Source organism: Amphiura filiformis, chromosome 3, assembly GCF_039555335.1.
Source record: "Amphiura filiformis chromosome 3, Afil_fr2py, whole genome shotgun sequence".
NCBI lineage: Eukaryota > Metazoa > Echinodermata > Ophiuroidea > Amphilepidida > Amphiuridae > Amphiura > Amphiura filiformis.
The window spans coordinates 21,744,879-21,762,381 of NC_092630.1; the positions used below are offsets into that span (position 1 = coordinate 21,744,879).

The following is a 17,503-nucleotide window of genomic DNA, read 5'->3' on the forward strand; positions in this document are numbered from 1 at the left end:
TCTCTTTTTGATATACCACATCACATATATGCAGTATAAACTTTCTCAAGGTTCAATGTGCCCTGAATCCATTATTCATAATTAGTGGCTAAGTTATTTGTATCAGATAGTATTATATGAGTTAACTTTGCTACAATTAAGCTTAATTCGGGTGAGTTCAAATGTTTTGATCGAGCCTGTGTAGATATGTTAGTTTACTTGTATGAAGAAAAATGTGCCAGCTTGCAACAAAGAACTTGCAGATGATTGCTCAGATTTTATCCAACTTGAGGAGCCGATCCTGGCTACAAAAGTTGTTCTAGATAATTATAAGCTGATTACCTTTTCCTGCAAATATACTGATATGGGCAGCACACTAATTGCTTCCGTATAATCAAATTGCAGGGACAGCAATACTGTGATATTATCTTGAACTAGTGTGCATATTACTATAAATGCATGGTAGATTGTCACAGACATTCATGTAATGTAGGATGAAGATACAGGCAAGCGATATGGTGATATGTGTGCAACATTGAATATAATTTACAGCTGATTGCTCAGATTTTACTCAAACTCAATGAACTGATCCTGGCGACAAAGGTTCTAGAGTAGATAATTATACGCTGTTCAACAACTCTTCCTATACCTTTGTACAGGAGCCACCGTTGTTAAACCGTGATGAACCCACACTTTTACTGTAAGCGTATCACGGAACGCGGCGAGACTACGCGATCTGCGAGCCGCGTAAAATTCGTCATGCCTGGAACCTTTGTGCGTAGCTTACAAGTTGAATTCAGTATTTTTCAGGTAGCGGCTAAACATTGCCATTTTATTCTGTAGTTTTATTGCTGATATCAAAAGAGAAATCATCGAAGTTTTTGTAAGGCTGAGTGGCAATGATTAACTGACATTCCTCGTAAAATAATCGTGAATTATACGATATTTAGCTTCTTTTCGTTGTTGAAAGGATTCAATCATGTTTCACCATTGTTCATCACCGATTAACACCTCGCGTCCGGCACGTCTGCGTGGTTTACTTCGCTTGGACAGCTAAAGCTGTCCTCGCGAAGTATAACCACGCAGACGACGCGGCCGCATCGTTGTTAAACGGTGATGAACAACGGTGAAACATGATTGAATCCCTAAATGTTCTTCTTAGAAGTACAGGGGTTGTCTTTAGTCACTATAGTAAGTGACTTGCTGTACAGCACAATGAACTTTTGCATATCTGTGCCTTCTTTGTTTTCTCAGGTCCATTCAATTTATTTGTCATGATTATAAAGCTAAATTTATACTCAATCGCTTTTGCAGAAAAGCGAAATGGAATGCTCAAGTGTACAAAAAGCAGCATCATTCTTGCACACCACTGAGCTTGTGTGCATTTCACTTTTTTGCAAAAGTGAATGAGTATAAATTCAGCTTCACTCATTATTACTTTATTCCGTGCATTTGCAAAAGCCTGCCAATGTGGCATTTAAACATATTTTTGTTGATGCAGCGTGAGTGAAGTAGCCCTTCATTGATGTTGAAGATGAGACTGATATTGCTTGGTATTTGTTCTATTTCAACATCTTCTCTTCTTATTTTGATTTTATAGGAGAATGGACATCAATTAGCATTGACCAGTGATGACCAATTATTCATGTTTGAGGCAGCAGGGAACATCATAGTGTACAGTAACTATGAGCCACAGGTGAGTTGCTACTCATGTTTCATTTGTGTGTGTAGATAAGGTGACTCTTGAGCTGCACCATGTTTTCATTTTGCTTATGAAGAGAAGATAGTGTACTCCTGGATTGTTTCACCTGTTAAACCAGCATTTCTTGGGAGTGAATGCTTATGATATGTGTATTTCAGTGCGCTGTACATGTAAACCAATTACTGTTGGTGTCAAAAAATGCTAGGAGGTCACTATGCATCACAATCCAAATCCAGTTTATCTTTCTAGTCTTAACTTCTAATGTCAGGGCCTTGTTGGAAAGCAGTGCTAAAGAAACCACTACAAACATTTTGGCTTTATACTGTAATGATATTAAAATGTATAATACAAGCCACTTGTTTGTCAAATAACATATCAAACAAGTCTCATTTTCTACCAGAATAGTTGTGAAAAAAATTGTGACCAGAATTTCATCAATTACTGTTTTTAGTTAAATAATAGGTTTTTTTTTTATCAAAGTGCTTATAAAATCAAGTGACAAAATTTTGATATAATGTTGTGATTTTTTCTTTTTGTCATATAGAAAAAGCAGTTTTAATGAAGAACCTGTTAGCACCAACCATAGATAAATTTACCACCATGTATGAGAAGCTGTTAAATGAGACAGATGAGAATCAACAGGCAGCCTATGCAGAGATTATCAACCAAGCTATCTCTTATGCAAGGTTAGTAATGTTATTAATATGGACCTCACTCACAGACTAGGTGTGATTGATGTAATTTTAAGCATATTAAAATATGCTTTGCCTAGATGGTACAGGCTACAATATGATGAAACCCCAGCTGTAAATCTCTGAATGATACTTATTGGTTTGTGGAGTGATTTTGGCCACGCTTATCAGGTGGAATAACGAAAGTGTGCAAAAGTGTTGTGGATTTGTAATAGTTTTCTCTTAATTGCAAACAAACAAAGGAGTGAGAAGAGTAACATAACAAATTGGATTTGAACAACAAATTTGCCATATATTATAATAAAATATCGCCCTCTATGTAGTGCCGAACTGTTATTGTAAATTTAAAACAGCATCATTCCTGCAAATATACTGATATGGGCAGCACACTAATTGCTTCTATATAATCAAATTGCAGGGACAGCAATACTGTGATATAATCTTGTACTTGTGACTGTGCATATTACAATAAATGCACAGTAGGGTTTCACAGACATTCATGTAATGTATAGGGTGAAAATGAAGACAAGACATAAGTGATGCGATCAAGCAAAATCAGTCAGAACTCAGAAATATTAAATTTTCAGTTTCTTATAGGATGCAAAAGCATTTAAAAAGCTGAATTTTGCAGAAAACCAAGGAAAGAGGCTTGAATATCGAAACATGCAAACATTTTTCAGTTAAACAAGGGAAGAGGCTTATGCATCGTACACTGGACCATAGACACGTGCAAACATTGAATTGTCAACATTAGATAACAATGTGACCATGTTCAAAACATCAGGAAAGTCCTTTAATCTGCAAATTTTGGTAATTTCTAAAAAATTTAGGAATAACCTAATAATACTGCTATCAGCAGTCAGCATTGCGTTGGAGAAAAAACAGGTGTGGCACACTGTGATTGGTTCAATCAATGGGGGAAAACAAAAGAGTTAGAAGAGAAATATGCAATATGTTATTATTATTCAAGTAAACATGTCATTTTGTATCGATCAAATGAATAAAATCATTTCCGTGTTGATATACCTTGCATGTGAGGAAACAATGATATCATATCTGTCCCAACCCTTTATTTATGCACCATGGGAATCATTCATGGTCTATTCATGTTACTTTTGATGTGATGTATACAAGTTAGTCTGTGGCATAACAGTGTCAAGGAGTGGCCCAACCCCTCTTTATTTAAGGACCATAGGAGAGTCAAAGGGGAATCTTTTCAGGTTATTTGAGAGATATAATACATAATAACAATTCTTGTACCATTCAGTGTTACGTTACATTATGTGACACATGAGTCAGTTGAATGGAAAATAATATAGGTTGTATCAACATTATTTTGATGTTGTAATACTTCCTGAATAATATTTGTGTTTTGTCATGAGAGTCAGCAGGTCTAATTATATTTGATGTTCCCATAGTGTGCGGTATTGTTTTGATATATAAATAACATTAATTGCACCCAATTAATAGAGGAGTGTACTTTCGGTCAAAGTGCCATTTGTTTTGGATCAAAATGTCAACAAACAAGTCTCTAATCATAGCCATGATGTAATTGTTTCCTGTCATGTGAAGTTGTTTTAGTTAATAATTGGTTTGACCTGATAATGTGATAACATATTTATGTCCACAAAGCATCCCAAAACCAGGAATGGGGAGTTTTACAGTTTTCTCAGGATTACTGGATTTTGTGTTCAGTTTCTCTCTGTATACTTACTATTCATGTGAATTTTCAGGTATTTAGCTGCTTAAAAGACATGTGCAGACTTTCTACTGGATAATGGCTCCTTTAATCCCTGATAGACAAATTTATTAACATCAAAATGATCAGGGTTTTTTTTTTCTATCCAAGCTATCAGCTGATTATCATCAGATAAACATGTGATACAGAGATAACAAAACAAAACAATGATGCAAGGGTCAATAACCTTCATATAAACATGCAATCAATAAGGTTATTAACGGTCAAGATTCCTGCTGAACTTAACATACCAATTATATTTATATGGCACCTAACCTGCATGATCTAGGCATTTAATGACCAATTTGAATACAAAGTACATCTAAGAACTACAAAATAAATTTACGGAGCATTAAGATTTTACAAGTACATAATGAAAAACAAGTTGTTGATGAGAGAAAAAAAAATTGTTGTTCACAAATAATTATTTTAGAAAGTGATAACATTTTGTTTTAAAATTACAACACCAACAATTGAATTATTTGATTCTCAAAATCATTTATGTTACCATTATAATTGTGTATCTGTCTATTACATTTGTACAGTCGTACCAGCAAGGCATTCCACACGCAGCAAACCATCAAGCAGACCGGTTGCCAGGCATGTTACACTGAAGCCTTAGAGGTATTCTTGAGAGCCCTCAACACCCCATACCAGCATCAGGTATTACACTCAGCAGTGAGACAATACCTACATAGAATGATAGTGTGCTTAGATCAGAGTATCCTGCCCTATGTCCCCATCGCTGTGGAACACCTGCTGAAGAAATGTGATGCCAGGGATCTGCATGAGTTCTTGCCCCTCATCAATCAAATTATATCCAAATTTAAGGTAAGTTTGGCTGATTGGATTATGATGCTATTTTTTGTCACAAATCTTAAAGTTGTTGATCTGAGAGCTTTGATTTGATGCACTTGCTGGAGTGCATGCTGTTGTAATTATTGGCTTCTCTGTGTTGTGTTCAAGCAAAGTCAGTCTTAAGTCAGGCATATTTAATTTTCAGTTTTCTATATGATTGCATCAATCAAGCTCAATCATTTGTAAAGCTAAATTGTGCAGAAAACCCCATTGAAATTGAACATTTACTAGTAGTTCCAACGATATGAACAGTGGAAGTGTTTCCAAAACAATAGGCAACAAAAGAAATTGTTAGTACAAAGAGGTGTTAGTTTTTCCTGCATTGATAATACTATTAAGGGGGTACTACACCCCTGGCCAATTTTGTGCCTATTTTTGCATTTTTCTCAAAAATTATAGCGCACTGGTGACAAGTAAGATATGTATATTATAGGGGCAAGGACTATAACTACTGCACTGAAAATTCAGCAACTCAAGGCAAGTAGTTATTGATTTATTGATCAAATAGTGGTTTTCCCTAATTTTTGACTGTAACTCACCAACTGTTATCTGTGCTGAAATAAAATTTCCAGTGTAGCAGTTGTAGTCCTTGCCCCTATAATATACATATCTTACTTGTCACCAATGCTCTATAATTTTTGAGAAAAATGCAAAAATATGCACAAAATTGGGCAGGGGTGTAGTACCCCCTTAACATAAGAAAAAGACTAAATGTCACTCTCATCACATCAAAATCTAGCAATTGTCTTAGAAAATGTAAATTTAGTTTTCTCAACCAAGGTTTCTAAGTTAAAGAATTGCTTTTTGCTTTAAAATGTTGACTGTAAAAGATTGATTTTATCTGATAAGTAAAGTACAAATTTCTTAAAATTTGCTTTACTTTTTCAAACATATTTATTATCTTTAAATGTGTATTTTGAACAACTGACATATTTAGATGTGTTGGGTCACTAGTACATTATTCTCTCTTCTATCCTCTCAACAGAAAACAATAGTGCCGTTCATCCAGGAGGTGTTCATGCCCATTGTGACAACCATATTCAATGTGTTACAACAGCCAGTAGATTCTTTAGACACGCAGGCAACTAGGGATAAACAGATGCTACAGAGGAGCTATTTCCAATTCTTGCAAACGATCACAATGAATGATGTCACAGAGGTCATAGCAAATCAAGGTTAGTAATATCTTGCTCTAATATAAAATTATCTTGCGTGCATAGTTAGTAGGTGGAACCTGGCAGGTACCAATATGAATATATTGTGTCTTTCCATAAGGTTAAAGAAAGTTATTGCATTGGTTCCTGAGACTTACCCCAAACTGTGAAATGAACTGGCACCTGGCCATTGGCTTGGACAAAGTCACTGGTGATCCCTAAAAAAGGTTACTTGAAGATATTCTCCGGGCGATTCACCCTGAACAGACTCCGTCTCAGGCAGAAAAGTAACTGAGGAACAGGCTGGGTTTAGGAGAAGATGCAGACCAACAGAAGAAATCCTTTAATCTCCGCATTCTGTGTGTGAAGTACTGTAATGGCCAGAAAGCCGTATACTACAACTTCATTGACTTCAAGAAGGACTTCGACAGAGCATGGCAAGAGCATCTGTGTACCACCTTGAGGAAGATTAATGTCAGCAGGGGAATTGTAAATGCCATTGAAGCATAACTTGTATAAGGCATCTTAGAATGCGGTTATGTATGGCAACCAAATTCAGCGACTGGTATCGCACAGGTGTAGGAGTGAGGCAGGTATCTTCAACATATTCGTGGAGCACATTATCATGGAAGCACTGGGTGGCTTTGAGGGCACAGTGTAGATTGGAGGCAGATTACCGACCAACTCAAGATTTGCTGGCGGCATTGACCTTTTGGCCGCACTAGCAGATTAACTATGCTTATTAGCAGTAAGATTGAAGATTGAATTACACTGCTGAGCAGTGGTGCGCCTGAAAAAAGGGGCAGGATTTCCAGAATTGATTGATTGATTGATTGTATACACTATTAATATTTTATTGATCAGATGAAATGATATTGAATATACTATTATACTTGCAAGTCTTTCATAAGAATATTTATACATTGCTGAGAAAGATGAGTATAGACCTTTTTCTCAGATGTCACCAATCAATCGATATTGGGGTCCAGCATTCGAGTCAACTTTGTGCCATGATCAACTTTGTGCCACAATAGGCGTCCTGTCTTGAATTGCCAGCTACAGATGCAGCGTTTAGTTCGCCACGGTGTAAAAAGTAAACAAAAATGTGAAACAAAACAAAGATTCATTTTATGGAAGCTAATGTGAAAGATGACAAAACAGAGGAGAAAATACGCAGTATTTGGTGTTTTCGCACTGTGGGCATGTGGGAAACGCACATGTTGTTTGTTTACATCTGAGACCCCAATATCGATTAGGTGACGTCATCAGAAAAAGGTCTATATGATGTGTCAGGTGTTGTATTTATCACAAATAAAACAAAAAACACTATACCTATTGCAACAGAAGTTGGTATATTTTGCAGTTTCAGATCAAAGTATAAAGTGATAGCAGTGAGGAGGAGTAATAATAGCACAATAATATTGATTGATAAATGTCAGAAGTGAGAAGGATCCCATAGCAATAAGCAATGAGAAATAAAGAAAGTGTACAATTTATGATAATTAAAATTCTGGTCCATGTATTAAAATTGATTATGCCCTCTATTGCTAATACATAATAAGGGGGAAAATAGCAGTGAGGAGTAATAGCACAATAATATTGATTGATAAATGTCAGAAGTGAGAAGGATCCCATAGCAACAAGCAGGCCCGTACGCAGGGCCCCCCAAATTTGGAAAAGTATACAAAAAGTCCCAAAATTTCAGAATTTGCGAGTGTAGCGAGCAAAAAAAATCAGGTTTGTTATGCATTTTTGGACAATTTCACAAAATCGCCTCCCCCCTTGGAAAAAAATCCACTTTTTCAAAATCAGCACCCCCCCAAATGAAATCCTGCATACGGGCCTGGAAACAAGCAATGAGAAATAAAGAAAGTGTACAATTTATGATGATTAAAATTCTGGTCCATGTATTAAAATTGATTATGCCCTCTATTGCTAATACATAAGGGAAAAAAGGTTAAGCACCTTAAGTTTAACAGTTCAAGGTTTCTTGGCTTGTCTTCAATGTTTATATTTACAGGAAGTACAATAACTGTATTAAATAACAAGCATTTCAAGTTTCTATCTTTTTCATTGTACAAATAATAAATCCCAGTAATATTTTAATTAACTATTTAATTTTGTGATAATAGATTATTAATGGTACTTAGTAGTGGTGCAACAAAACATGTGAATGTTAATTGCTTCAAAAGTAATAGTGGCTATTTATGAAATAATGTTCACATGAAAATAACTTTTTACAGTTCTTAAGGGCTTGGATAGCAATGTTTGCAGTTTACACAATATTTTTGGACATGAGAGCACCCCAGACATAGAAAATTGCATTCTAAATGCGAAGAATGTCCTTCTGATATAAAATAATTTTGAATTTTGCGATATAATACAAATGATTAAATATTGAATTTTGTTTTTATTTCTCATATTAACAGTCATTGAAGTAGAATTTATAAATCTAATGATATTTACTTACAGTATATGTAGCTGGGAGGAAAAGCCGACAATCATTTGAAACTTTTTGAAAGTACATATCATTAGATTTATACATTTTACTTTTAGCGTGTTTCTATTGGGACCATTTACCGGTAAAAAGACGGTAAAGGGATTAATTCTGCTCAATATAAACTGACCTTCCCCGCTATTTACCGGTAAACAGAGGCGAGTTTTTACGGTAACGTTTTCCTTCTTGAGGAAGGAAAATAAGCGGGGGCGCTTATAGAAACTCACTCGTTCTGATTGAATGCGCATACAGGGAAGAAAACGGAAGTTGAGTCGCGAAATTGACCTCTGCATCATCAATGAGCTAGCTTGTTTATGTATTACTATTATACCATTCCGTTCGCAAAAATTCTTAGGCCTAATAACATACAAATATTTGACTCACTTGCTATAAATAAAGTAAATGGAAGAAATATTCATAATGCATTATCCCTGCATTATACATATTATGCTAAATATTTAACATGAGTTATGATTTATGACCCCTAGTACAAGCCATGAAATAAAACAACAACAACAACAGCGGATGAATCCAACTGTGCATGCGAAATAAATAGAAATCAACTCGGATCCCCCGGGTCGGATCCTCGGCGGTGTGTGCTTCAGAAGATTAGAAAGATTTCATGAATTTAATATTATGTTGTTGATGTTAAATTACTATTCACTAAAAAGAATATGAACTGAATTATTAAACTGTGAAAGATTGAATTCTAAGACCTATTTTTTTGGCGCGCAACAATACTGAGTACTCACGTCGATATCACTGAGGGGCATTCCCCAATAGCGTAATTTGATGTACGAGAGCGAATGAAAAGCGCTAATAAAAAAACATCATTCTTCGGTCTTCTTTTCTCGTGTTTGCTACCTCATTTTTAGCCAAACAATTAAGAAAATACTACAATATTAAAATCCACAATGCTTTGCGATTGACCCGGGGATTGATCCCAGTGCACGACCTTTCGCCGGCAAACTTTTAAGGTGTGTCAATTGGCGCTGTTCATCGAGTGTTTACGGTAAACAACGTGCAATGAAACTGACCGTTATCCGCCTTTACGCCGCTATTTGACGGCGAACAGTTTTACCGGTAAAATGCAGGGGACTCAATAGAAACACGCTACTAGAGGACTGTTAAATATGGAAAATAAAAAAATATATCAATATTTGAAAATTTGCCATAAAATGTGTATTATATCGCCAATTTCAAAAAGCAACTCCTATTCAGCGGTGGCATGTGGGATTCTCTTTCCAACTTGGTCTTTGCACCAAAACAAAACATGGAAAAACTTCCACCATTTTGTGACAAAAAGTGCAGCTTTTTAATCCGATTTTTAGATTTTTGTTACCCCAAAATAAAAATCACTTTCATGGCCCCTGGAACCAAATGTCTGGTTTCCCCCACTTTGTTTTATTTCTTGAAATTCTTATTTAATCTATTGGATAGTACAAGTAATCCTGTATTTCCACAGCTCACTTACTTGATTATATCACAGTTTTGACCAAACAAATTCATTACAATTGATTTAGATGGTGTCTTTATTAAAGGATAAAGGCATGTTTAGTGCAGTCTGAGGGAAATCCCTACCAAGGTAATAGAACTGTAATTGTGTAGGCTTAATTGCTGTTTCCGTTCCTATGTTGTAAATAAATGAAGTTCTGTTGACACTCCCACTATATCCTTTTTTGGGTATTTGCAATTTAGAGTTCCTCCTTTTTATTCAAATTAAGAAGATTGGCTTCTGCTGGTTACCATATTTGACACTGGATGATAATGTGCTGCCCAGTTACCTTTTATGTACATTGTACTTCCAGGTTATTTACCTCATGTTTAAAGTATGCAAACCAGATACTTTCGGAGCATTAGGCTTACTATACAATAGAAAGAAGAGCTGTGAAATATTTGTCCCAGATTTTGTACACCAAATTTTGTGGTCACCTTTTAGGGGTTATCAGTCATGTGATACAGTTATTTTATCAGTAAAATAGATTTCAATGTTGACAATCGTAACTTCAAACCAAATATTTGATAAATTCAAGGAAAAGGATGGACATTATCCAAGTAAAGAATTCCCCATGGATGATGTAAGCCCCGGATGTAAGCTTTATACTATACACATGGCCATATATGTGCCATTTATTTAAGGATGCTCTATGTAATGAAGAAAACAGTTTTCAGTCGGTTCATTAGCAGGATCAGGGGCTAACTTATATTATATTTGATCACAATTTATAGAGTTGGTCGTGGGTGATTCCACAGTTACTCCAATGACACTGTTTTTTTCTGCATCTCCTCTGGTGTTCAGAGTACCATGGTTTTTGTATTGGTTAAGTCTTTGCATTTCATTGGGGGGAAAAGAGTTGAATGTTCTCTACTTTAACTAAGCATGACACTAGTGAGAAAATTGGTCACTTGTATGTGCAAAAAGGACATGCTACGAATGGCCATGATTTTTGATTCAAAAGTTCCCTTAAACAGAAAGTGTTATACCAGGTATATACTGCACTGAAGTTTAATAGGGTGATAGAAAATATGGAGCAACTTCAAATGTTGTAGATAAGAGGGGAAACAGCTTTAAAATATGGATGTGTAAACGTAAAGCAGGTTCAAAATATCGGTCTTTTTCCTAAGAAAGTCAAACATGAGAAATTTGACCAAAAATAGGTGTTTTGAAGAAATTTCATGGTAAACATGCATCAATGTAACTGTAAGATGGCTCAATCTAAGAACATGTATTGGGCTCTTTCATCGGATACAAGATTTGACATTGCAGCACTGTAGTTTCAAAGTTGTGTGCATTTGCATGTTTTGGGTCATGTCCCTGTTTTCACAGAATGGCCCTCTTTACATTCTGAGTATCAAAATCCCTTTTATCTAAACAGTTCCTTGTAATGGTATACACACTTAAGATCAAAACCTAATCATTTATGGCAATCCGTTGTTTAGATTTGACCGAATCTGGGTAGTGTGGCACTTCCCTGATGGAATCAGGATGAAGAAGGGGAATTTTTTATTTTATCACAACTGTTGGCATAAGTTACCAGGTTGAATTTTGTGGTGGTTCTTTTTTCATTTTTTTCTTGGTAGCGATAACAAACACCAAAGTAAGTTTGTATTCAGCTGGTTTAGATCAGATAGGAAGTGGGGAAATATTATAAAGAACTTTAATGCAAGAAAAAGGGGTATTTTTGTCACAGCTGGATGCGATACGCGGGTGATAACTTTAAGACCCACTGGTTGGTGGGGGTAAAAGGGTGTCTCTTGGAGCTGCGAATAGTCAAAATCAAGTTCTGTTGACTTTGAACGCCACCTGAAAAAAAAACAGAAATGCGAGGAATGAGCAATTTAAGAGCTGAAATTATCAAAATCAAGGGTCTTTCAGAGCTCTGTTTATGTATAGCCAGGGTTCTTTCTAAGCTGCCCGGTCCAAAAATGGGTCTTTTCGGGAGTTTGGTAATTAAGTGTTGAGTGAGGGGGGGGGTACTCCATACATTGTATAAGGCAGTAAAAGTTTTAGTATGGTCTTACCATAGTTACTGTTGTATCCATTGTACATTTCCTTGTAATGTGTTGCCAAGCATTATCAATAGAAAATGATACCAAATCACCATGGTTTGGCTACAATGTTGTACTACAATATTTGCATTTATTTTATCTGTTCCATGGGGGCCAAAGGAGGCATATTTGAAAATTTAGTTACTACAATTATTAACTTATATTATACAAACATCAGGCATATACTGAAAACACCAAAAGTCTAGCATACTTGCTGCTAAAGTTCAGAAGTTTTTTGATGTGTATTTTCTTATGTATTTTATTGTTTTTATATTTTTACATTTATCTCAATTTCAAATTGGCCGCCTTTGACCCCAAGGACCAGATCGCAGATCGTGTCACATACAATTACAATACATAATAATAACAATACAATCAGCCCTCGAATTAACCCATGGCACCCATGGCATTTTGCTGTGGGTGCCCATCCCCACTGCCGTAATGCCCTCAAAATATGTCCTTTACCCAAGGCAGTCACTTGCCGTGCCCTCTAATGAAGTTGCCGTCGGTGCCCCAGCCCTGCCCCGCCCCTTCATTATAAAATCATCTATCAGACTGTTTGTAAGTGTTTTCTTCGCTTTTGAGAAATTGCCTTGGTGCCCTTCTCAAATGTTCAACAGTTGCCATGATGCCCTCTTGAAATATTACAAACTGCCGTGCTGCCTTGCCTTTTCAGTGAAAATCCAAGGCAATTATCAACTTGCCCTAAAAAAGTTGCCGTGCCCCTTCAGATCCTTAATTCGAGGGCTGAATACAATATAACAATACATGATAACAATACATAATAAAAACACATAATTACAATACATCACAATAATATATCCTTATTGTGATCTATATTATATGCCACTTTACTTGATATATCAAATTTGTCATCATATTCAGTAATTTTATGGAAATTCATATTTTTTGTTCTACATGTGCAGCCCATCTATTTTATCCAATTCTTTATTTTTTTTAACCTACTCTCGTCTACTTCCATTATGTTGTAGCATGTCCAAAAGAGGAACTTGTAGAATTTTTGTCTGAACTGGGAAGTTCAAAAATTTATATTGGTGATGCTGACCTGCTTTTTATTTTGTCTGTCATTATTTCCCCCATACGCATTCTCGAAATTCAGTAAATTTTCATCGTCAACCGTGTAATTGAATGGGATTATTTTGAAATTTTAAAATGCTTGAAATATCACAAACAAATAGGCCTATAGCTAAAACCGTTGGGGTTCGATAATGAACCTCACAAAACTAACCAAGTATATGGAAAATGCCATACGGCCGGGCGGTTTCACAAGTTGCCTGCTCGATCATGCCATTCGCCGCCAGCCCATACGTATATATTCCCTCATATTTCGTATTGTGAGTGCAAGAGGGACATAAGTGACATTTATGGCAAAATTGAGTTATGAAAATATCTAGATAAATGTATACATTTTGAGGTATTTTACAAATCTTGGAAGAAATTGATTATATTTTTATCAAATCTTACTATAAATAGGGAAATGTTGTATCTATCTATCTATCTATCTATCTATCTATCTATCTATCTATCTATCTATTATGAGAGGGCGTAATAAATCGGAAAAAGATGTTTGTTGCACAAACAACATGAAGCGGTAGGCCTACTATAAAGAAAAAGAAAATTAAAATGAGGACAAAAATGTACGAGTAATAGGCCAACGGGTTAAAGTAACTAAATGAAACGGGAACGAAACAAAGAAGGAAAGAAACTAATCAGGAAATGTAAGAAAAAAGAAGCTAAAATAATGAGAACAGAATTAAATAAAAAACATGGAAACGGGAAATCACAAGCAGCAAATAAACAAAGAAGCTAAAGGGAAATGTAAGAAAGAACATATTTAGAAAATAATGGGAGCGAGGTTAAATAAATAAATAACATGGAAGCGGAAAATCACAAGCTAAAGCAAAATAAACTAAAAAAGAAAGTAAGAAGAGACAGGTTTAGAAAAATAAAATGTACCTTTTCAATGATTCTACCTGTTCAGTAATTATTCCTGTTATGGTGAGCAGCTCCCATCTAGCGGGGACCAGCATGCAAGCGCTTGAGGGTATCCCGCTAATAATCAAAACATTCAAAAACAAGAAATAAGACACAGAAGAAATGCTTCTTTGAATTGACAAAAATATAGATACAACCTTCTTGCACTCATACTACAATTTAGAATATTTTGCTTCATACTGTTTGTTGATAAAAAACAGTAATTAAAACAATTAATTACTGATCTTAATCAATTAATAGCAGCTAATACTATGTTACTGCTGTGTCAACTTGTCCCCATGGCTTCACTATATTGACATCTTCTAGCACTATAGAAATTTAAAAAAAACATAAATAATTTGAAAAGACGAATTGGGCCCATACAAAAAGAGCTTGTAATTTAAATTGCAGTCCAGGTCTAAGTCAAATATAAATTGTGCTAGAGGACCATTGGTACTCTTTCAAGAGTATGCATGTGTGTATGTTCTGCTGGATTAGATTAGGGTATGCGATTCAATACTGCAACCAGCAAAATACGCAGCTACGTCACTCTCGAACTCAAGATGATGATGTACAAGGGGAAACAAAGCATAGACATTAGACAGTACTTTTGAAGCAAGGTCCAGTAATTCTGGAACCATATTACCATTTCGTATTAAAGTCTTCATGTTGTAAATCATAATATTAAACCTGTTTGTTATGTTGCTTCAGGCACTATTTTGATGTACAGGTGTATTATGTAATAAATTCTTATCAAAATTTGTATATTTTTGTTACAGAAGCCCAGAATTGCAAGCAAGTTCTGCTCACTATCATACAAGCTGTGGTGGATGTTAACGATCCAGTGGTAAGACAATATTCTAATTTTGATATCAAAAGACCAAATTAAACTCTTAATTGATTTCAATACAAACATATTTATCTCCATAGTTTTCACCTCTTGTTACAACAGCCTTCGTCCGGGGAATGACCCGATCTAGCTTTTATGAAGTGTGATGTATTGTTCAGGGCATAGATCTTTGGTAAATATGGCACACTTGAATATGATGCATATAGATCTAAGTAGGAAAACATTAATTTGGCACATGCGATGGCAATAATCGACCCCATAAGACATGATATTATTTGGCCGTTTACCACTTCCAGAATTTGGTTTTTCTGTTTGGCTGCATGCTAAAGAGATCCATTTGTAGAACCTGGTGGCAAAAACCTGTTGGCATTGCTCCATAAAATATTAGTCAATAAGGATGTAGGTGTGCTTTAATCAACATAGTTCTGCTACAATCAACCCAGTATAAAATTGTACTAATGAATTTGAATATGTGATAGATCATGTTCAACATGCAATGGATATATAATAATCTGACAAGTCACAGTAATTATCACAATATATGGGTTCCATTAGCCATCCTGAAAAGGTGATTTGGGGTTTAGTTCATTATGACTAATTTGAAAGTAATGTGTGCCTCTAGATATAATAATATCTATATAGGATGATAAAATGACATATATGATCAAACATAAAAAAGTGAAGCTGATTTTGGTAGTTTGCTGTAAAAGTGATGTAATAATCAAATTAACTACCATAGCAATGGGGTAAAACAATTGTTGAATATATCACACTGCACTGTGATGTCTGCTAATAACTTAAATTCCAAACTTGTGATGCCTTATCTGGATACTATTACTTATCATATCCATCATTAATATATTCCCGTTCATTAATTGGTTTAACAAGTATCATGTGACCAAAAATAATTTAAACTATTTTGCAAAGCAGTCAAAAAGCAGATTGATGAGAGAACAGCCGTTAATGGGGGTACTATTCAAATAGTATCCAGACAAGGCATCACAAGTTTGGAATTTGAGTTATTAGCAGACATCACAAGTTTGGAATTTGAGTTAACTTGATGACAATGGAAATCTTGATGGATAACAGACATGAATGATGTTATATTTAGCTTGTTATTCCTGTTCATACATGAACAGTCAGATACTTCTCTGGTCCAAATCACATCTAATCTGCGGTGTAGGCCGTAAGAGATGCAGTTGTATGATCTAATCTCTGTTGAATTTTCAAGGAGCTACAAGGAATGTAAGCATCCTACATTTTCCATATTCTGTCCACAAGTTGTGGCATGGCACAGTATGCACTTGTCTCAAAGGGCAGCTATTCATTCCATTGAATCTAAAACAGAGAAATGATCATAATGTATCAATTTGCAAAAAATGCTTTGCTCTCTTAAACCTCATTCTATTCATCATATAAATTAATAAAGAAAGCAAATACATTGGTTCCAACAGGATTTGAACCAACAACCTAGGGATTAAGCATCTCAGTCCTAGACCACTACACAAAGCAAAAGACTTGACAAAATGGTTAAATCAGGGGACTGTTTTTGAAGTGATTGGCCTTGCGCTTGAAGGAGCTGTACTTGGGCCTGTGATGTAATTGGATGGATGGTCTATGTTTGGGCAGGGAACCAACCAGAGAATCTTGGTGGCAACCTCTCTGCAGATTTGAGCTCTGTGGTTCTGGAGTGAATCCAATTGGAGAGTAGCCAAAGCCCTGGGATAAGATGAATATTTTGCTGGAAATCCCTATTTACATCCTCAGTAGGAGATTTTCGACCTGTATGACCTGAAATTTTAAGGATTGAAATTTAACTTGTTATTGATTGTCTGCTGATGTTGTGAGTCCAGGCTTCCCTGAATTTCACAAGGGTTACCGTAACCCAGTGTCAGGTCAGCGGCATACATCAGTGTTTGTATTTCTATCACTCTATTGAGCACTGTTGATAATGCAAAGAAATGTGATTAGGGCCAAAGTTGTGGCTTGAGGAACTCTCCCATCGTTAGAAGCCAATCAGAAAGGATATTTTTATATTTGAACTTTTGCCGTCCCTCTTAAATGAAGTCAATAACTTACTGCACAATAGATGGTAACACACCCATGTTCAGAAGGTTAAAGAAGGCAAATATGTTGTGGTCGAAAACATCAAATGCCTTTGAGAAATCTGTTAGTGTGAGCATACTGATGTTTTCAGATTTCTCAGTTTCTGATACCAATCGGTTGTCACATCTATCAGGCTGTGAGTAGTTGGCATTTTATTTTGGTTTCTACACTGTCTTTAATCAACATGAGATTGAATACACTGGATCACAAATTTTAAAACCATACTTGTGGCCATTTTAGCTAGACTAGAGTTCAATTGGCTAGACTAGAGTTGAATTTGAGTTCCAATAGCTCCAGCGGTTTCGATTGTAGTTCCGCAAAATATGTGCATCACAGTACATGACTTCCGGGGTGGTTTACCACCAAATTTCCATGTTTTATTC

At 35.6% G+C, this 17,503-nt stretch overlaps 1 protein-coding gene across 1 annotated transcript in view; it reads left to right on the forward strand.

Annotated features, from left to right (window-relative positions):
* The window catches only part of LOC140148208 (exportin-T-like), a 91,416-nt gene that overhangs the window by 55,506 nt on the left and 18,407 nt on the right, over positions 1-17,503 (forward strand). Inside the window, exons 14-18 of the mRNA XM_072170069.1 lie at positions 1,580-1,679; positions 2,226-2,367; positions 4,657-4,942; positions 5,955-6,144; positions 14,944-15,011. Coding sequence (XP_072026170.1) covers positions 1,580-1,679; positions 2,226-2,367; positions 4,657-4,942; positions 5,955-6,144; positions 14,944-15,011 — 786 coding nt within the window. The remainder of the gene's footprint in view (positions 1-1,579; positions 1,680-2,225; positions 2,368-4,656; positions 4,943-5,954; positions 6,145-14,943; positions 15,012-17,503) is intronic.